Source organism: Sceloporus undulatus, chromosome 4, assembly GCF_019175285.1.
Source record: "Sceloporus undulatus isolate JIND9_A2432 ecotype Alabama chromosome 4, SceUnd_v1.1, whole genome shotgun sequence".
Classification (NCBI taxonomy): Eukaryota; Metazoa; Chordata; class Lepidosauria; order Squamata; family Phrynosomatidae; genus Sceloporus; species Sceloporus undulatus.
The window spans coordinates 172,161,914-172,180,768 of NC_056525.1; the positions used below are offsets into that span (position 1 = coordinate 172,161,914).

The 18,855-nt window shown below is 38.3% G+C and overlaps 1 protein-coding gene across 1 annotated transcript; it reads right to left on the minus strand.

The window, feature by feature from the left end:
• Nucleotides 1–10,084: 10,084 nt before the first annotated feature.
• Nucleotides 10,085–15,523, minus strand: STMND1 (stathmin domain containing 1). The gene is made up of 4 exons (XM_042461718.1): nucleotides 15,363–15,523; nucleotides 12,878–13,004; nucleotides 11,782–11,930; nucleotides 10,085–10,846 (listed from the first exon to the last, which is right to left on the minus strand). The coding sequence occupies exons 1-4, from the start codon at nucleotides 15,501–15,503 to the stop codon at nucleotides 10,766–10,768; spliced, it is 498 nt and encodes a 165-aa protein (XP_042317652.1). The 5' UTR covers nucleotides 15,504–15,523; the 3' UTR covers nucleotides 10,085–10,765.
• Between the last annotated feature and the right edge of the window lie 3,332 nt (nucleotides 15,524–18,855).

Consider the following 18,855-nt stretch of genomic DNA (forward strand, 5'->3'; position numbering starts at 1 on the left):
ACACAGTGAACACAAATTTTGTTTCATGCACAAAATTAAAAAATATTGTGCATAAAACTACCTTTACGCTATGTTTATAAGATGTAGATGAAACATACATAATTTTCATGTTGAGATTTGGGTTTTCATCTCCAAGATATCTCATTATGTATATGCAAATATTCCAAAATCCAAAGCAAAAGAACAAAAACAAAATCCAAAACACTTCTAGTGCCAAGCATTTCAGAAAAGGGAGACTCAGTCTGTACCACTTTAGCATTGTATTTGTAGAAAGTTGAGAAAAAAAATAGAAGCTCACACTATGAATACAACACAGTGCAAAGGATGTGTTTAGGCTGAAATATAAGGCGGGAAGGAAGATCAGAGGAAAACCTCCTGTCAAAGGTCACACCCCCATTAGTGAGGTCAAACCCAAAAACACAGGAGGAAGCAAGGTAATGATACATGTGTGGGGATTTACCTGTTAGTATCAGAAAGCAGTGAGGAACAGATGAGTTAAGGTCATCAGCTGCAGGTGGAAGGACATGTTCTGGATGTGAGGTCTGCTGACTGGGAAACAGCAGACAAGTACTGTAAATGTAATACAGATTTCTTGAGACCAGGTTTGCCTATCTCTTTGACAGCTGATGTAAAAATGGCTTATAACAATACAAAAAGTGAAATAAACAATCTAGGCTTCTCTACAGTCCCAAACCCTGATGCAGCATAGCCATGTTTCTGCCCCCAACCAAAGATACATTTGGCTACTTTTTGCAATAGAACCAGTATTTCCAAGATAAAGGAAGCTGGTTGAGACAAAGACTCTCTTCCTGACAAGTCTTGTGAAGTTGTCAATGTCATGATAAGTGTACTGTGGTGATGCTAGAAAATATCAACACAGGCTTTATCCAGACTGGTAATTTGTGCTCCACTATTTAATGTCACTCCCCAATGTTTCTTGTCTCTTCCCTGTCCAAACACTGTCTTCATGATTTAAATAACATTTTTAAAAGGCAGCATATTTTGGCGCATTTCTGAGTCTCTTGTTTGTGATAGTTGTGATGTTAGATGTGAGTATGTCTAGCTCCTTGCACCCCTCCCTAATTTATCTCCAGATGTGTTTTCCAGAGGTGTCACAAACCTTAGGCAGTCTTTTTCTGTTTCTCCTCAAATGCCTTATTAGAATTTTTTAACTTTTATAAATCTCTTTAGAAGATTAGTGCTCCTGTGTTTTTTCTTGACATGAGAACATACATCTGTCCAACACTCCCTGTGTGAAATGAAGCACAGATGATGCAGAAAGACAAAGCAGGGAGTGGTTGACACAATGCCATCATAATATCTTATACCGTTAGGCTAATCTGTTAGATTTTTAAAAAATTAAAAATAGCTCTCTCCACATAGAAGATTTTTTTTGGAGACTTATTGGACAGGGAGAGAAATTATGTGCAGAAAATAAAACAGAACAAAATAATTTTATTTGGAAATAAAACCAATCAATACAGCAAATGAAAACCTTTTTTTACAGTGCTGAAACATTTCAGCTCTTAGTCAATGTGCTACTAAGAACCAGTGTACTGTATGTGTGAACACACATACAAAAATGCAAATGTGTTTGAACAGCAGCAATCTTATTGCACTCTCATACGTCTGTGCAGTTTTGCCTTGCTCAGATCTTAATCCTTATTGAAATCCTACTGAACCCCAGCTAATTTTAGTATGTGGGGACGCCAGAAGAAGCTTCTGAAGATTATCCTTTTATCTGGGTAGGTTTGTGTATGAGGAAGGGTCCTTTTGGTGCATGGGCACCCAGCTATAACACAGAACTGCAAATGTGAGCATCAGAACTCAGAATTGTCCTTGGAAATTAACTGAGAGACAGGGTGTTTGCTGAAGAACTTGTAAGAGGTGTTCCTGTTCACCAGCAATCTAGCAGTTATATTTGGAGGGCAAATCTTATAAATCTCCAAAAGCAGTTTCACAGAAAACATTATGCAGCACTCTAACCTGGGTGTTGATAGTCCCATTAATGTCACTAGCTACTGCCCCACTCCTCCCACTTACTTGCTCGCCAGACACCATCCCTGGTGGCCCAGTCACCCAACCACACCCTGTAAGGGTAGCTGGGTGGTGGCAGCAGTGGCAGACTCCCTTGCCTCCTGTCCCCAGCCACTGGGGGCTGGCTGGGCAAGTGAGGCAGTAGAAGGGGATGGAAGGGGCACACTTGCCCCCTTCTTCCTTGGGGAGAAAGCCAGGCAATGGAGAAGCCATGAGAGGTGTGTGTTTGTCCCTCCTCTTCCTCCTCCTCCTCTCTCACCTGCCCACCTGCCTGCTCACCCACCCAAGGCTGCTGAAGCTCGGAAAGTGAGGCAGTGGGAAGAGACAGAAGGGGTGCATGCTGCCTCTCCTCCTCTGCTTCCTTGGCCTCCTCCTCATGGAGAGACTTGGGGTAGGAGATAAGGGGCAGGCGCTGGGCAGTACCAGTGCACACACAAACACTGCAGGGGGGGGAACCAGGTGTCACCCCTCCTCTGAAGTGTCACCCGGTGTGATCTGAACCCCTTGCACCTCCTTAATGATGCCACTGATCATTGAACACTGTGACTGGACTATCTGTGTCCAGGACCTGTACTGTCATACCATCCTCAGGTGGTTAAGGGCACTCTGTACCACAAATGCAGGATGACCAGATGACCTAACCACAAAGGAGGACAAGGCACCACAAATTGTAGAACGTTCAAGAGAAACGTAGGGCATTACCAAACAAAAGCTAAAATCACTAATACAGTATAAATATAAATTCAGGCTTCTTAGCCGTGCTCAAAATGGAGGACATTTTGAAATTCTTCCTGGACAGAAGGCGGAAGTGTAGGGCATATCCTGGAAAAGGAGGACATCTTTGTCACCCTGCACACATGCCACTTGGGACTGAAAGGACAAAGATAGGTTTATCAACACTCCCAGAGTAACTTGATCCTTTTAGGGAATGTGGAACGCCATATAGAACAGATCAAACACCCATTCTCTGAGTACATGGACAATATTAATGCCCATGCATCTTAGCAGAAATCTGCATATGGTTTGTTACTTTTTGCTTCATCTACCAGGGGGGAAAACAGCTCTTGGTGCTCAAATTCCCCTTCCCACAATGGGAAGACCCAGGAGTACCCCTTTACCAGCAGGGTTGTCCAACTAATATTATGGAGCATTCTTGGTGCTGGACAGAGCCAGAAAAGGACATATGGTAGCATCAACTGATTTGATGGTGGAGAGAGATAGCAAAGGCTTATGCTTTGATATTTCATACAGAGTAGCTAAGACTTGGAGTTGGAAATGTGCAGGCCTGCCTCCAGCATTCTACAGTTGTCTGGCAGTAGGCATGTTGTTATGGCAGCTGTTGGAAAATGTTATGTCAGAGTGCCCTCTTTCCCTCTCTTCAGGATTAGATATTGTGTATGTATGTGCTTTTTAATGTACTTTTTGCAGCTAATATAAGCTTACCCTGCATAGCAAGCAGATGAAAAGTAACTTGCTGCACTGAGACCTTGGGTAGCTGAATGTCCTCAGATGTTATTTATGCAGTATATGGTACAAAGCCTTTCCTTTTAACAAAGCCATCTTGGGACCCATTTGTGGGAGAAGGGCAAGGTATAAATCAGATGAATGAATGAATGATCCTTTTCTAAATTTTGAACAGTAGTTTCCCTCCAGAAGAAGTTTTTTTTTTAGCTGAAGACATACTGACTTTTCCAGAGTTGGTTCCTTTCTTAAGGCTGAACTCCCTTTAGTCAATTTATATATCCGAAGTTCATGGGATTATATTATGCTTGGATTAAAGGAATTCTTAGAATGTTTCTGTTTCAAAGTATTATCTATTTAATAGCATCAATTAATTAATAAATAACAAATTATTATTATTATTAAATTAATACTATTTAGCATTATTAATGAATTACTATGAATATCTGTTTGCTGTGTACTGCCTGTTCACTAACCTTATCTGGTTAGCAATGAACACGTTTAAAACAATAAATTAAACCATCAAAGAATTAAACTGAATAAAACAAAGCACAGTATAAACCTGAAATAAATGTAACCATTGTGAAATGTGTTCATTTATTCAAGGACATGGAATACATGGAAACCTTTTGTTATTGTATACTAAACAAAGAAGTAAGATTTAATGACATTTGCTTCTCTTTTCTCTTCATTAGCATAAGCAAATTGACTAATTTTTAAAGGAATTAATATTCAGATTCTTCAAAATTCTTTGAAATGGCAAGGTCATTCAGCTCTAATTTCGCCAGACAATACAGACAAATACAATGGCAAGTGTTTCTGTAGTAATGGCATGAAATATAATTCTCAAGGGCTTTTGTAAACAAATCAGAAGTATAACTATAGTTTTAGTTTTACTGAAAACTACTGTTTCACCAATATGGGACAAAAATACGATTTGAGGCTACTTTTAGAAAGGCATATTCATATTTTGAAATTAATGCAGAATAAAAATGAATGGATTGTGGAAGCTAAGTCCTGTCTGCCAGACAAAATGCACATCATGCAAGCCATATCTTGGCTACTTTTCAGGTATGAAGCTCTAGCTGGGTCATTCCTCTTTAAAAACAAACAAACAAAAAAACCCACAAGTCAAAATATTCTATGAGAACCTTCTTGTCATGATGATGTAGTTACTATAATTGTTTTAAGCAACAGAAAATTATTTCCTGGCATAGTAAAACGATAAAACAGTTGGTTCCGTTACTCCCCCAAGTTTCTGGTTAACTTGTAGGTATGCTATGTAAGATGGCAGATATGTCTAACCTGGTTAGAGTAGTATTATATAAAAGGCTGCTCTTGGAAGCAAAATTCTAGTACCAAATTCTGGTTGGTATATCTAGGGGTAGCCCTGTAACCTTTCCAAATTGTGATCACCTGGTCAAAACATTCTTATCTGTCTCAAGCATTTAACATTAATTGTGGGTGTTTTGGGATGGTTGAATAGTATGAGTGTTCTCAGAGTTACTGCACTGATGTTACACTCTCGTTATGCTTACTTTTCTACCCAGGTACACCACCTTTGGATCCCCTTTGGGATTAAGGTGTGGTTTGGAATATTTTTAAATAAATAGATATATATCGATAATATGGTATTTTCAATTAGCCAGTCGCTTATTTTTTTAAAAAAATGTTGCTGATAATTTATCCCTGCCTGAAAAGAATAATAAATAGAAGAAATCTGAGAAGGAAAAACCACCCCTAAACCATGTAGAGTTGGCCTTCTGTATCCATCTATCCATGGGTTGAAAATATTTCTCACTCTCTCTCCCTCTCCCTCTCCCTCTCTCTCTCTATATATACACACACACACACACCAAAAAGCAAACCTTAATTTCGTCATTTTATATAAGGCAGACCAGTTTACTATAGCACTGCATTTAATGGTATTTGAGCATCTACAGATTTTGGTATCCATGGGGTGTCCTAGAACCAAGGGCTCACGGTATACTTATCTGGGCCTCTGGGCACAAATCATCACCACATTCATAGTAGGAAATGTGTACTTCTCTAACACAGAGATTTATATTTGTGTCAGAAAAAACACCACATGAATTACCCTTTTCACTGTGCATGACTGCAGAGGGAACATTTACCACATAGAGTTGCCAGGTGTACCTTATTATAAGGGATGACTCTTATTTGAAAGACAGAAAGCTTGTCTCTTATAGGGCTGTCAGGTGTCTCTTATTTGAGGAGTTTCAGGGTTGGAAAGCTTTTTCTCTTTACAAAGATTGAGCAATGCGACATCAATAATCCTGTATTTGGGGTTGTGAGCCTTTCATATAGACAGAAATTATATGTCATGTCATTTATGAATGTGGACAATATGCTAATTTTACAAAGAAAAACTGAAATCAATGCATTCATTTGCTATTTAGGTAGGACACGAACTTGCTAATATCAATAGCAATATCAGCTACATTTCCATACCGCTTCATACTGAACTAAGCAGTCTCTAAGCAGTTTACAACCTGTAAGCTAATTGTCTCCAACAAGCTGGACCTTGGAAGGATGCCAGGCTGAGTCGACCCTGGAGCTCCTGGCTGGAATTGAACCCACAACCTTGTGGATGTGAGTGAGTGGCTACAGTACTGACATTTAACCATTGCACCACCAAGATCAACCCTGCATATTATGAATTTTGGCTATCCTTTATTACTATTTTGGAAATTTGGCAACAGTATTACTACCACATGAAACCTGCAACAAAATGCTGCAGTACATTCTCTCACCTCCTGTCTGGAGCGTTCTTATTCAGGGTGCCAGCCAGCCAGCCATACCTTCTTCAGGGTAGTGTTATTATATCCAGATCACTTCCCCAAGTTGCAGGGCAGTGATACTTACAATATTTTGGGTTTGTTTGCAAAGAGCTCCCACGAGCTATTTTATAAAAGATTGTTTTGTGTTATTTTTATTTATTAATAGACCTAGGTGGAGGGCTTAGCGGCCTCTAGCACACTGTCTAATCCACTGTCTGTGGTCAGTTCTCCATAAAGAGGCACCTTTCCTTCTTCCAACAAACTCACCTGTGCTGTTGTTGAGTCTCACAGGGCTTGTATGCAGTAGTGGGAAACCCTGAACACATCCTGTAGTGGTTGTGACCCAGGCTCATGACATGCCACAGGCAATATAGGACATTTTACTGAAACTCTGGAGAAGAAAAAACTCCCCTTTACCCCATATTCAACTGGAAAATCCAGCTTGGCAGTGAGAACAGACCTATGTGGCTGGAAATACTCTGTACTATAGGACATTTGATCATAGTAGGATCGCTGTTTTCCTCCTGGTTGCTCTGATTTCACCACGGTAAATATGGCATTATCGAGATAGCTATAAATGGTAAAACTGTGCTGCAACTATAGGGTAAGTACAAAGTTTCCTGCTGGTCTATAGCAATAGCAAGTACATTTCTATACCGCTTATCAGTGAACTAGCACTCCCTAAGCAGTTTACAATGTGTAAGCCAATTGCCCCCCAACAAACTGGGTACTAATTTTACTGACCTACAAAAAGATGGAAGGTTGAGTCGACCTTGGGGCCCTCCTCTAGGAGTGAATTTACAACATTGTGGGTGCACTACCAGATTTAACCACTGTGCTACCAGAGCTCTTTGTAACTCCCTAGTCTCTGGAGTAACTCCATGTATTGTTTATTTTCACACATGCATATACTTAGCAGTTTATTGCACCACTAAAAAATCCCATCTTACCTCTCTTGAGTTGAATTCTAATTCGGGAGGCAGCTGGGTTCTATCACACAATTCACTGCCGAATTCTCCGGCTGAATACAGCCTGGCTGTATCTGGGCTTCCAAATGCGCTCAGGAAGCCACTTTTCAAAGTTGGGAGTTTTCCAACTTTGAAAAACAGCTTGCTGAGTGCTCCTGGGATCTGGGCTGTATTCGGCGTCAAATTCTGTGCAACAGAACTTGGCTGCCTTCCAAATGAGAATTCAACTCAGGAGAGGTAAAAACCTCAGGTTTTTAAAGCAGTACAATAAGCTCCTTAGTTGCATAAATTGGAAACTGTTTGAAGGCATACAACAACAAGAAACAACAATGTTCTTACTTCCTTCTCTCCTAAAAGAAAGAAGTTGGCACTGCAGCATGAGCTTTCGTAGATGCATTTGAGATGCACTATAGGAAAGCTCATGCTGCCAACTTCTTTCTGTCAATTAGTCTCCAAGGTGCAACAGGATTTCTCTACATATAGATTCTACAGAATAACATGGCTGTATCTTTGAATTCTTCCTTCTCTACTGTAATTAGTTTTTACTATTCTAATTCTATACATTTCTGATAGGATTCTTTGGCACTTCATATTCTTGGCAGCTTTCTTTGGTGTTATACATTCTTGTCAGGATTAAATGGATATTTTGGTGCTGCGTTTCAGGCAGGAGACTTAAACAGTTATAAATGTTATTTCTTGCTTGGGCAAGGAGATGGAACAAGAGACTTGCTGAGTTATGATTATGACAGTGGGGACTCACCTACCTTTGGACATAATATTGACTTGATTTTGTCCAGCATCCTCAGAAGCCTGAACTAGGCGTGCAGAAATGTTAAGTTCTGAGAGATGGAAATGGCTGCACAGAAAGATGCTTGTCCAGCCCTGTGGAAGCTGGGCTGCTTGAGTTTCCACCAAGCATAAGCTGATATTCACCAGTGCTCCATCTACTGTGCTCAGAAATAAATTGCATGCACATTTCCTCTCCCTGCTCCTACCTAAACTATATTAGCTTCATTCTCTCAGTCGTAATGATCCCGAAATGCAAACACATGAAGTGCAATTTTCTTTGTCTTTTTGTAACATGCTTCTACATATTTAGTGATTGAGATTCTTATCTGAACTGTAAGAGGATTAACAGAATATATTGTATGCTATCTAGCACATATGCACAAACAAGCCTGAATTTATTCTCCAGAAAGCGAGATCTTATGTTAATTTTTAAAATTAATTACTTAATAATTATTTCTGGAGTGGGTTAGTTGCTTTTTTAACATTGGAAAAGTGGAAATTTAAATTAATTGTTAAATAATTCACTAAAAAGACATGAGTTTTAAAAGAAACTATGGAGTTTACAAGATAACTGCATTTTGGATAGTTGCCATTGCCCTTGTTTGGATATTTTATTATGGGCTTTTTTATTTTTTTATTTCACACACACACACAAAATGCTTTTTTACTGTTGTTATCACAAAAATAAAAAATAAAAAATGCTTGCCACTGTAGTCCTGTGCATTCCTATTTTGAGGTAAATCTATCAAGTTCAATTGACCTACCTTCCAAGTGAAAGTGAATAAAATTACAGCCAATTTTTTAAAACTGTAGCAAGGTCAAAGTTGTTATTGTGAAAAGCAGGCATTGCAGATCTTCTGAATGTAAATAAGGTATTCACCAAACTATAAATCCCAGGAACCAACAGGATAGAGTCATGACAGTTAAAGTGGTATCAAGCTGCTTTATTTCTGCAAGCTCTGTCTCAAGCTCTTGTTGATGATTGTCCCAGAAAGCAGGTGATGGAGCTTATTTCTTTTGTACAGACACAAGAAGTCAACATTGAACTATGAGATCCTCCTCCTGTTGATAGTGTTGTTGTTATTAATTTATTTTATTCCTGTACACATTCCCTGGAAATAAGTCTCACTGAACTCAATGGGGCTTATTTTTGACTAGATGTAAATGACTTCACTATAGAAGTGCTATAGAGTTAGAGCTTAGAAATAATTCATTTTAAATTATTTTAACTTACATTTGTTAAAATTCCTACAACAAATTAAAAAATAATTACAGTATTTATTATCATTAAGTGTCAACTGGTATTATTTCAACAATTCTTACAACTTAAATTTGTTGTTGTCATTTTCAGTAATTTGGAATGATGCTTTTCAGCAATTGGACCATTATTAGACACCAAATCCATGAATGAATAACTTTTATAAAACTTTCCTGGCATGTTAAGATCAACCAGTTGAGGCTCTTTAACAATTTAATGTTTACCCACTAGCACTAAATCTAATGTTTCCAAAACTTTCAGTAAGAAATTCTGTCGGTCAGAATACTTCATTTATTGTGTTATAAGTGACATCTGACTCTACCATAGTAAAGTCTTCCAAACTGTTTTTTTTCATTATCATCCACTTCTTTCTTTTCCATCCAATTTATGGCCCCCACATTTAGGGACAGCAATTGAAAAGTATCAGAAGCTTTTTTAAATGTTGAACAGTCTATCTCATTCTCTGTAGTATTGCTTTCATGGGAGATTATTGGAGAAAGTCTGCCAATCAGCAGTTCTTTTTTCTGTGGCTCTTCACTTGTCTGAAAAGAGATGACTCTTTAGGCAGAATAAGCAAAAAATATTTTAAGTCTGGAGCATGGCTTTGGTGTGACTTCTGGACTCTTAGGACGCATGCATCATTAAAACACCATACCTCCACTGTGACTTGAAGCAGCTTTATTTTGGCTGTCTGTAACAGGCCAATATTAATGTGCATTTCATCAACATAGGAAGAGGAGATTCACTTGTTAATAGCAGGGCCTGTTTTGACTTACACATAAGAACCCTTTCCTCAAATCAGCAGAAATCTCCAAATGTGGCCAATTATTAGGTTGGCTGAGGATGATTGGATTTGTATGCCAACATATTTGGAGGCCACTAGTTTAGGAAAAGATGGCATTCAAGTGTGCATGTATAAAACTGTAGGTACATAGACCCTGCATGCATGTTTGGGCACCTTGTATTGTGCAGGATATAGATTCTTCAGAATGAACCTATATAGACATACACACACTCACAATTTGTATGCACCTATGCTCAATGTACAAAAGAACAGTCTTCTCAGAGAGCACCTACTTCAACCCCTGCTTGTAACCACATGAAGAACATCTGAACAGAACTATTGTCAAAATGAGCTTGATCTTTTCTTTCCATCAAACGTAGTGAATATTGACTTTAGTCCATTTTTACAAATACACATATGTTTTATGTACATATTCCAGCCTCTGCCTCTTTGCTTGTTTAGAAATAGGTTCTGCAAAGCAGGGAAAATCAAGTTTCATTTTAAAAAAGAAGGAACAGAAACTGCCCTAATTGAAATTTGTGTTATTGTTGTGATGATGATGACATACACATCCTTGATTATTAGATATTCAGATACTATAGTGAACTGGTTCAAATTAGTGGATTTCTTCTATTAGCAAGGAAAGATGTCCTGCTTTCATTGTCCTCTATAGTTTAATTATTTGCTTTCTTCCTTTGTTGATTTCAAGCTTTTCCAGTTTGGCTGGTGGCCTTCCTGTATGTACCAACTGTAGAAATAGATAATACATTTCTGTTTTAACTTATCTTTTCATACTAGTATTATTTAATTATTTTTAAACTTTTGTAATTAATGTTGTAGTTTTATCCTTTAAAATTCATTGTTAGTTGCCTTGAATCTCATTTTGGGAGACAGGCAGGATATAAATCCAATAAATAAATTAAGAATAAATGCATATACATTTTTTCTGTATTTCCATATGTGAAGGAAATCTGTGTTTTAAGGGGTACTAACTTACTGCATATACTTGTGTACAAGTCAATTTCTTGTGTAAGTCAAGGGCAGGTTTGGTGCCAAAATTATGAATTTTGCTATGACCCATGGATAGGTCAGGAGTAAAACTTAGGGGCATATAATAAACAAATATTTTTCTTTCCTTTATAAATGCATTCTTATGAAGAGCTAAAGAGAAGGTGTAGATTATTTTAATATAAAATTTGAAAATGGGCACTTTAGGACTCAAGAGAAAACACAGACAGAATAGGGCTTTTATTTTGGTGAATTTGGGTTACTTTCATATGTGGGCAAATTAATTATCTTCCATTCCCCAAACCAAATTCTAACCTATTCAGCAGATTTCCCTAACTTTTAAGGGGACCTTTTTAGGGTCATAACGGTTGCCAGGAAAAAGTGAGAGCAGGAAAGTCAGCTTCTACCCCCTCCATTACACATGCTGCTTTTTGAAGAGCAATTTTGAAAGAAGCAGGACAGAAGCAGTATCATGAAGGTGTTCTGGGATGGAGTTTTAGACATGAGCAATAGGGAAAGAAAGGGTGGGATGAGGTTACAAGAAATAAATTGAATTAAAGAAATAATGTAGTTCTCAATTGCACAGAGAGCTATTCTAAGATTAATATATACCTAACACCAAAAACCATCAACTTGGTATTTGAAATGTTCCAACTAGTTTTCAAGGTGACTTACCATGGTATCATCTGCTGTTCCATTTTTTGAAGTTGCTCTTGAGGATTTGATTATACCTTGTATCTGAAGCTCTTCCAAGATGTCTGACGATGTCTGTCTTTCTTTTTCTAGCAGGCCTACTGGTTTCCTGGGGAGTCCAACTCCACTGTCTTCATAAAGAAAAAAATAAAAATAAACCCACATCCTAATGAATGGGATATTTTGTCACCCCAATGTCATATTAGAATTCATTTAGAACTAGACTTACAAGGCAGGCATTTTATGACAATTATTGGCTCAAGAATTTAAAGCAATAACCATGCGTTTCAGCCGTCTGCCATGTTAAGGCTTTTTTCAATAGACAAAAATATCTGGGACACATATTGTCACAACAAATCTAATGCGTTTTTTGGAACTGAAGTGCTCTCACCTGTCCTGAATATAATGCCATGCAAGCTGAGGAATTCTTGGATGTGTCATTTAAAAACAAACTCTTCTAAACTATGTTTTATAACTACAGGTGAATTTACTTACCTGTAGTTGCAGATAAGCCAAGAGGATACTGAAATTAACATCTGAAATCCCGGAACATAGTCCAACAAATCCTTGTATGGACACTGCATTCTTGTTGTCTTCCATATAGTTATTTAATCAATCAGTACTAGGTACAGTTATTAAAATATCATCACTTTTTATCTTATTTCTTTTTATTTCTTACGATTCCTGTACCATTCTAGTGCTCATTTTTATGTGTTTTACAGTTCGTGGATGCAGGGCTCTGCATTTCAAAAAACCTCTCTGGCCCCCTCAAGAGGTCAGCTGGTGTGGTTTTCCTTTTCTCTTCACTTCTAGAAACATATTGGAGTGCCCATTGTGAATATAAATGTGCTTCACTTTAAATATGTGAATAAACAAGACACAGGATATATCAAGAAAAAGAAATGAGACAAAGCATTCTTCTGAGACAGCTGGACAAATACCAGTGGAGTCCCTTGCTGAACAGTGCAAGGCCCATTGAATATGGAAAGACCAAAAAGAGAGTCTTAGTGTAGTTAAAGCTTTCCTCTATTAAATAGAAAGTACTATTTTTATAAAGTAAGACACTAATAACCCACACCTGTATTTTGTTTAGTATTTCCTTGTTCCAGATGCTTTTCCTGCAGTTTTCCTTGACATGAACCATCTTCATTTATTGACCCACTTGAAGAGATACTGATTGACTCAAGAGATGCATCCTTTTCAGCCTATAAAATAGCAACATTAGCATTTAGCTGTAAAACTTTGCAGCCATATACATAAACCCCGCCAACACTGTGGCATTTGCCAGTGTTCATGGCTCATTTGTATAAGTTTGTTCTTGTTCTCCCAAAGTCTGTTACAGAGGAAGGGAAGGGCTGAAATGGGTTAGCCTAGTTCCCCAATGTATCAGTAGAGAAGGGTGATAGAAAAGAAATTCTGGATATTTAATTGTTTATAAGTATAAAATACAGGCCTACAGTTGCAGAGATTAAGAGAGGCTACTATAAGCAGTTAAGGTTCCCTTTGTATTCCTTCCTGTCTTATTTTATCTATCCATTTCTTGCCTACAGACCAATTTTTTTCAGATTCGACTTGCCTCTTCTTTTCCTAGCCTACCTCTAGTCTTGTAATTTTAGCCGAAAGAACCCATCCATCCCTATCAGACTTCTAGTTTCTTTAATAACTACTCAATTGTTACTTAAATGATCTTTGACACCGATAACAAATGTTCAGTTTCCATATAAGTTCAGTAATAAATAGGATGATAGCTAGCATGGTGTAGTGGTTTGAGCATAGGACTAGGTTTCTGGAGGCTAAGGTTCAAATCTTCACTGAGCCACAGAAACCCACCGGGTGACTTTGGGCAAATCACAATCAAAGGCAGATTCAAATCTTCTCTGAACAAATCTTGCCAAGAAAGCTCTGTACTGTAATAGGGTTGCCTTAGAGTCACCGTAAACTGGAAATGACTTGAAGGCAAAAAACCAACAATAAATAGGGTAGCCTCTTAGGTATTGCCAAAAAGGAGGAACTGGGTATCCAAAATAGGAAGACAGTAATTTGCATAACATTTGCATGTTCTAATTCACACACAATGATACAAATCTAGGAATAGCTACTATACTTGAAACAGAAATACAGTGCATTTATTTTTGTGGAGGAGGAAGTGCCCAGGTGACCTGTGTGCCTATTCACCCTGTTATCCAGGTACTAAACAATTGATGGACAATTTTAAAATCACTTCTTATGGTTATTTATCTTCAATCTGAACGTGGCCTGGGCAGCTCCTTCAGCCAAACTTTGTTAAGGCCCTCGCTAATTAGCCGCATCCTGTTTTTACATTCATCGCCCTTCATTTGAAGTCTCTTACCAAAGTTTTACGGTAGTTTCCTTATGTTTTTGCACTGAAACATCTTGAATTTTGTACACTCACCCACAATTGTGTAACTGACTGTTGTGACCCCCAAACTCTACACTGCTCTTTTCACTTCGAGCCTAACCACCTTACAAAAGTAAGCTGACATGAAGTGGTAGAGGAGCAGATTTCTGCCTACCTCTCCACATGGCATTGTAGCACATGTGTTTTTCTTCCACTTGTAAAAGTGTGTCTTTTGCCAAACGGATTTTCCCAGCACAACAAAAGACACTCTTTTAAGACTGTCTCCCTCGGGAAGAGAACAGAAGTGTTTTGAGGGCATGTAAATAGCTAAGCAGAAAGCCACTTTTCTGACACTGACACTGACACTGTAAAGTGATAGGGTTTTTGGCCTGCATCTGCATGGCAGAAATACTCCGATTTGACAGCACTTTTACTGCCATGACTCAATGCTATGGAATTCTGGGAACTGTAGGTTTTTTTTAATCATTTAGCCTTCTGTTTCAGAGAGTTCTGATGCCATAACAAATGACAATTTGCAGAATTTCATAGCATTCAGCCATGGCAGTTAAAGTGGTATCAAACTGGATTATTAATGCAATGGATATGCAGCCTTAAAAATAACCTATGCCAAAGTTAGTTGTACCAAAAACTACAGGTTTTTGCAGTAAGTTGTACCAAAAACTATGTCCCTTTAAACTGTGGCATATTTTAATTAATGTGTTTTAATTGATGTCGTTCATTGTTTATTTGTTGTTTTTCCCCACCTTGATCCATGAGGAGAGGCAGGTGAGAAAATAATAATAATAATAATAATAATAATAATAGCAGCAGCCTTAAGAATGTGATACGTGTCAGAGCTGGAGAAGAGATGGAATTAAGCTGAATGCTATTTCAGTTTGATTTTGGACACAAATGGAGGCTTAGAAAGTGGAGAGTGTTTAGCTGGAGTTAGCTGCATTGAGACTTCAGGTCCACGTCACTGCTTTAGAAAATCTGTTTCAAGAGGGATGATTTTGCTGTCTGGCTTCAGGAACCTATTTCCAGCCATTATGCTTTACTAGGATGTATGTAAATAAGGCATACTTTTAAAAAAATACCGTCATTCTCAGTTGATCTCTCATCTAAAGAAAAGTAAAACGTGTAGTACTGACCTTGGAATGCCACACTATATGTGGAAGTAGAGAACGTTTCAACAGCTTATTACCTGTGTTGGAACTTCTCTGCCAGGGGGTGGATTTTTGGGTGATGCCTCCTCCACTGTTACCCCACTAGATGTATTGCAGCCCATGGTACAACAAGAGCCAGTTTGGAAGCAGAACAGGCAGCTTTGCCTCCTGTTTTTCATAGAAACTATGCAGGCATTGCACGATCACTATGGATTTAAGCTGTTGTCAAGGCCTGTTGCTACAATAAATCACACCCAGAAAAGAGCTTTTGTTTAGGGACTAGCACTCAACGTCTTAGTCTAAGTGACCATGCTTAGACATGGACAATAGTCTCTGGCCTCGTGTGGACAGCAGAAGGGCAGTAACAAAGTATGGCGAATTATGCAAGGCTCTTAGCTTGTTCCACTAAAGATGGGAAAACACTTTTAAAAATACTGTATTTTTCACATTTTATCGATATGCTTTGTCTGGGCTGCAAAAACTAACCAAGCAATGTCTTTTAAAGAATAATGGAACCCTCCAAAGAAAATGGGACTTATCTATAATAATACAAGAAACTCTGTGTCTTTGCCGACAAATGCATATTGATACATATTAAAAACTATAGATCTGAGACCATGAATTCATAAAGTCATAGAGAGTTGAAAAGAACTCCCAGGATTGTATAGTATGGACCACTGCAAGAAATCACAGCTAACATATACTTTCTGATATTTCATACATAACAATACTGTATTTCTCTGAGAGATGGACATTCAACTTCTGCTTAAAAACTTCCAATAAAGGTCAGTCCACCAGTCCCAGAGGCAGTCTACTTCACTTAAGACACTTCCAAAATAACAACAACAAATATCAAGGAGGCCCTAGGGGTGTGCACCTGAATCATTTAAAAACACACAAATTTTTAATGAATTTAAATGTGTTTGTGGAGATTATCACATGGGGGTTATCCCATCCTTGTCCCGTTCCTGTGTTGTCCTTTCTACGCGATTGCGGGAAGGACTTTCAGATAATGTCTCACACATCCCGTCACATCTGGGAAGTGTGAATGACCATGATCATGCAAAAGACTTTCAAATGACATTACGCAAGCCTGTCATTAACCCATCATTAAAGCGACATTAGTCAGCATTTTACATTAACAGACGTTTGCATTATTGCAATGCTGCTTTAATGACAGGTTTATGGCGGGATCGGCACTATGACTTGAAAGCCTTTTGTGCTATCATAGTCATAGATGGGATAAGGATGGGAAGCAATTCCATCTCTATCCTGTCTGTGTGCTTGAATCCCGAGTATTATTTTCAGTTAATAGGTGGTAGATCCCCCTAACCAACACATAGCTTTGTAGTTTGAAGCTGGGATGTACAGGGACAGAATTATAGATTTGTCTCCTTTTCCTTTCCACTCCTGGTGGGCATGGCATAGGCAAACCACTTTCTCAGGCAGCAAAAGGTACACCACAGCAGCGGTGTTCGTGAGCATGGCTTTATTTAGATGGGGCGGGTATAATGTTTTCAACTCTGTATAACTCTGCTTGAAGTTTTTTGGGTATCAAACCATGGACACGTTTATAACAATAATAGAGGTTGTGTGTCTGCCAGTCAGGGTCATAGCGCCAAGGCCACAACATCTTTTCACACCTGAAACTTGGTGTGTGTACTAGGAAGACTGGGATGCATGTCTATTTGGGAGGCTTTCTTTCTTTCTTTTTTTTGTAATGCATTGGTTAATGTTAATAAAATGTGTCCATGTGTTTGTTTCTGTGGAAAATAAAACCAGCATTTCTCTTTGTTCATCTCTTCCCTATCCTTTAGCCCCTTCTGAAAGATTCAGTCCAGCCAAACAACAGGTCCACCACACAACACAGGCTGATCTTGCAAAAGCAGAAGGCTGAATAAATAAACCAATGCAGGCTACATTCATACATACTGTATAAGCCATTATCTGCCTCCATGAATGAAGACTTTTAATTAAGCCATGAATGGTTGCATGAATGGGTAGAAGGTAAATTGGATTAATACATCTGTGGGTGACTTTCAGTAGATACTGTAGATCTACTGCATATGATTGTTTAACTATAGCACAACAACAAAATAAATCACCCTTGGCCAGATGTCTAGCTACTGCTGAATTAAGGGTTTTCTTTGTGTTGGTACTATGGGGAACAGTAGCCATACTTCTGCAAGGAAGAGGTATGGAGGCAGGATGTATGAATGAACAATAGCCATGAATGTGTACCCTATCCATTTCTACATCTGTCTGTCTGCTTAGCTTTCTAGAGTCCTGGGGATATGATGCAGATCATTTTCTTAGTATGCTAATAAGTGTATACATAGTAAAAACCAGCAGAGGGCAATAATATCTCAGTAGAGAAAAGTTACAAGAACAGCATTGCATTTATGCTAACATTAACTACAGCTGAACGATATTGTTCATATTGTGTGGCATGTTCATCTATAATACCAGTATAAGCATGAAATTCTTAAAAACATTAAGACATGTTGACCACACATATTAGTCTTTTTTTAAAAAAAAATAGATAGTAAATACTTCTGGTTTAATACATATTAAAAACATATTTCAATAGATTCTTCCCTTTTCAGAAATAAATTTACAGTTTTATTTTAAAAGAAATAGAAGACCTGTCAAAAGATATTTGACAATCAAGCACATGGAGAACAGATTCCTGATTCCTCTAAAATTCCACATTTTAAAGTCTAACTGCAGTCAAATGCAGGAGTTTGTCAATTCACAATATTTGTGAATTAATTAAATGAAATATTCAAGGTATGATGTGGAACTTGAATACAAATCTTTTATGCAGTTATATCCTGTCTGTCACATTTTTAGGGCAGGCCCCTTATGCTAGTGGACAGATTGGGTTGATATCTTAATTCACTTCTTGACTTTAGACCTTAAAAATGCCTGACCCTCTTATAAGGTGAGCTATATCCCCTGTCTCATGAGTCAGAGTTGAAAGGTATCATCATACACTACACATCTCTAGCTGGATATGAGATTTCATAATTAATATCTAGCATCTGGCATGTTTTTGGAGAGGTCATGCTGACCTATGGAGCCTAGGGAAGGGGCCACACTGACCTAAGGATATGTGGATGAGTTTGCTGATCGACTTCAAACCTCTCCCCGTAGGGTTGCCATAATTCTCTAACAGGGCTCTTTGCACTTCCTCTCATGGAGAGTAATTGCAAAGTCCCATCGCAAAGCAGTTAAGGACCATACCTCTACCTCAACCTGGGCTGTGTTCCTATTCACCCTTCCTGTCTAACTATCTGGGTATTGTCTCAAATCCAATCAGTGTTTTCTCACTGTGGAGTTAAAGCCATCAGCTGTTCCAGATTCCGTTTGTCAATTCCATGAGAAAACCATCAAAACTTTGTTACACTGTGTGGTTAACAGTGAGCACCCCTTGAGAGTATGAAATAAGATATAAATATTCGTCCTAGCTCTAGCTCCATGTGTGGACAGAGGGTCCCTCTCCACCGTGTTGCCCTCAGATGTTGTCTG

Bases quoted from the DNA above. Each gene is read 5' to 3' on its own strand.
- STMND1 (XM_042461718.1), bottom strand. From the start codon at position 15,503: ATGAAAAACAGGAGGCAAAGCTGCCTGTTCTGCTTCCAAACTGGCTCT. The intron at 11,931-12,877 runs GTGTGGGTTATT...TTCTTTATGAAG, and splicing joins AAATACTAAACAAAATACAG to ACAGTGGAGTTGGACTCCCC. The intron at 10,847-11,781 runs GTAAGTCACCTT...CTATTTCTACAG, and splicing joins GAACAGCAGATGATACCATG to TTGGTACATACAGGAAGGCC.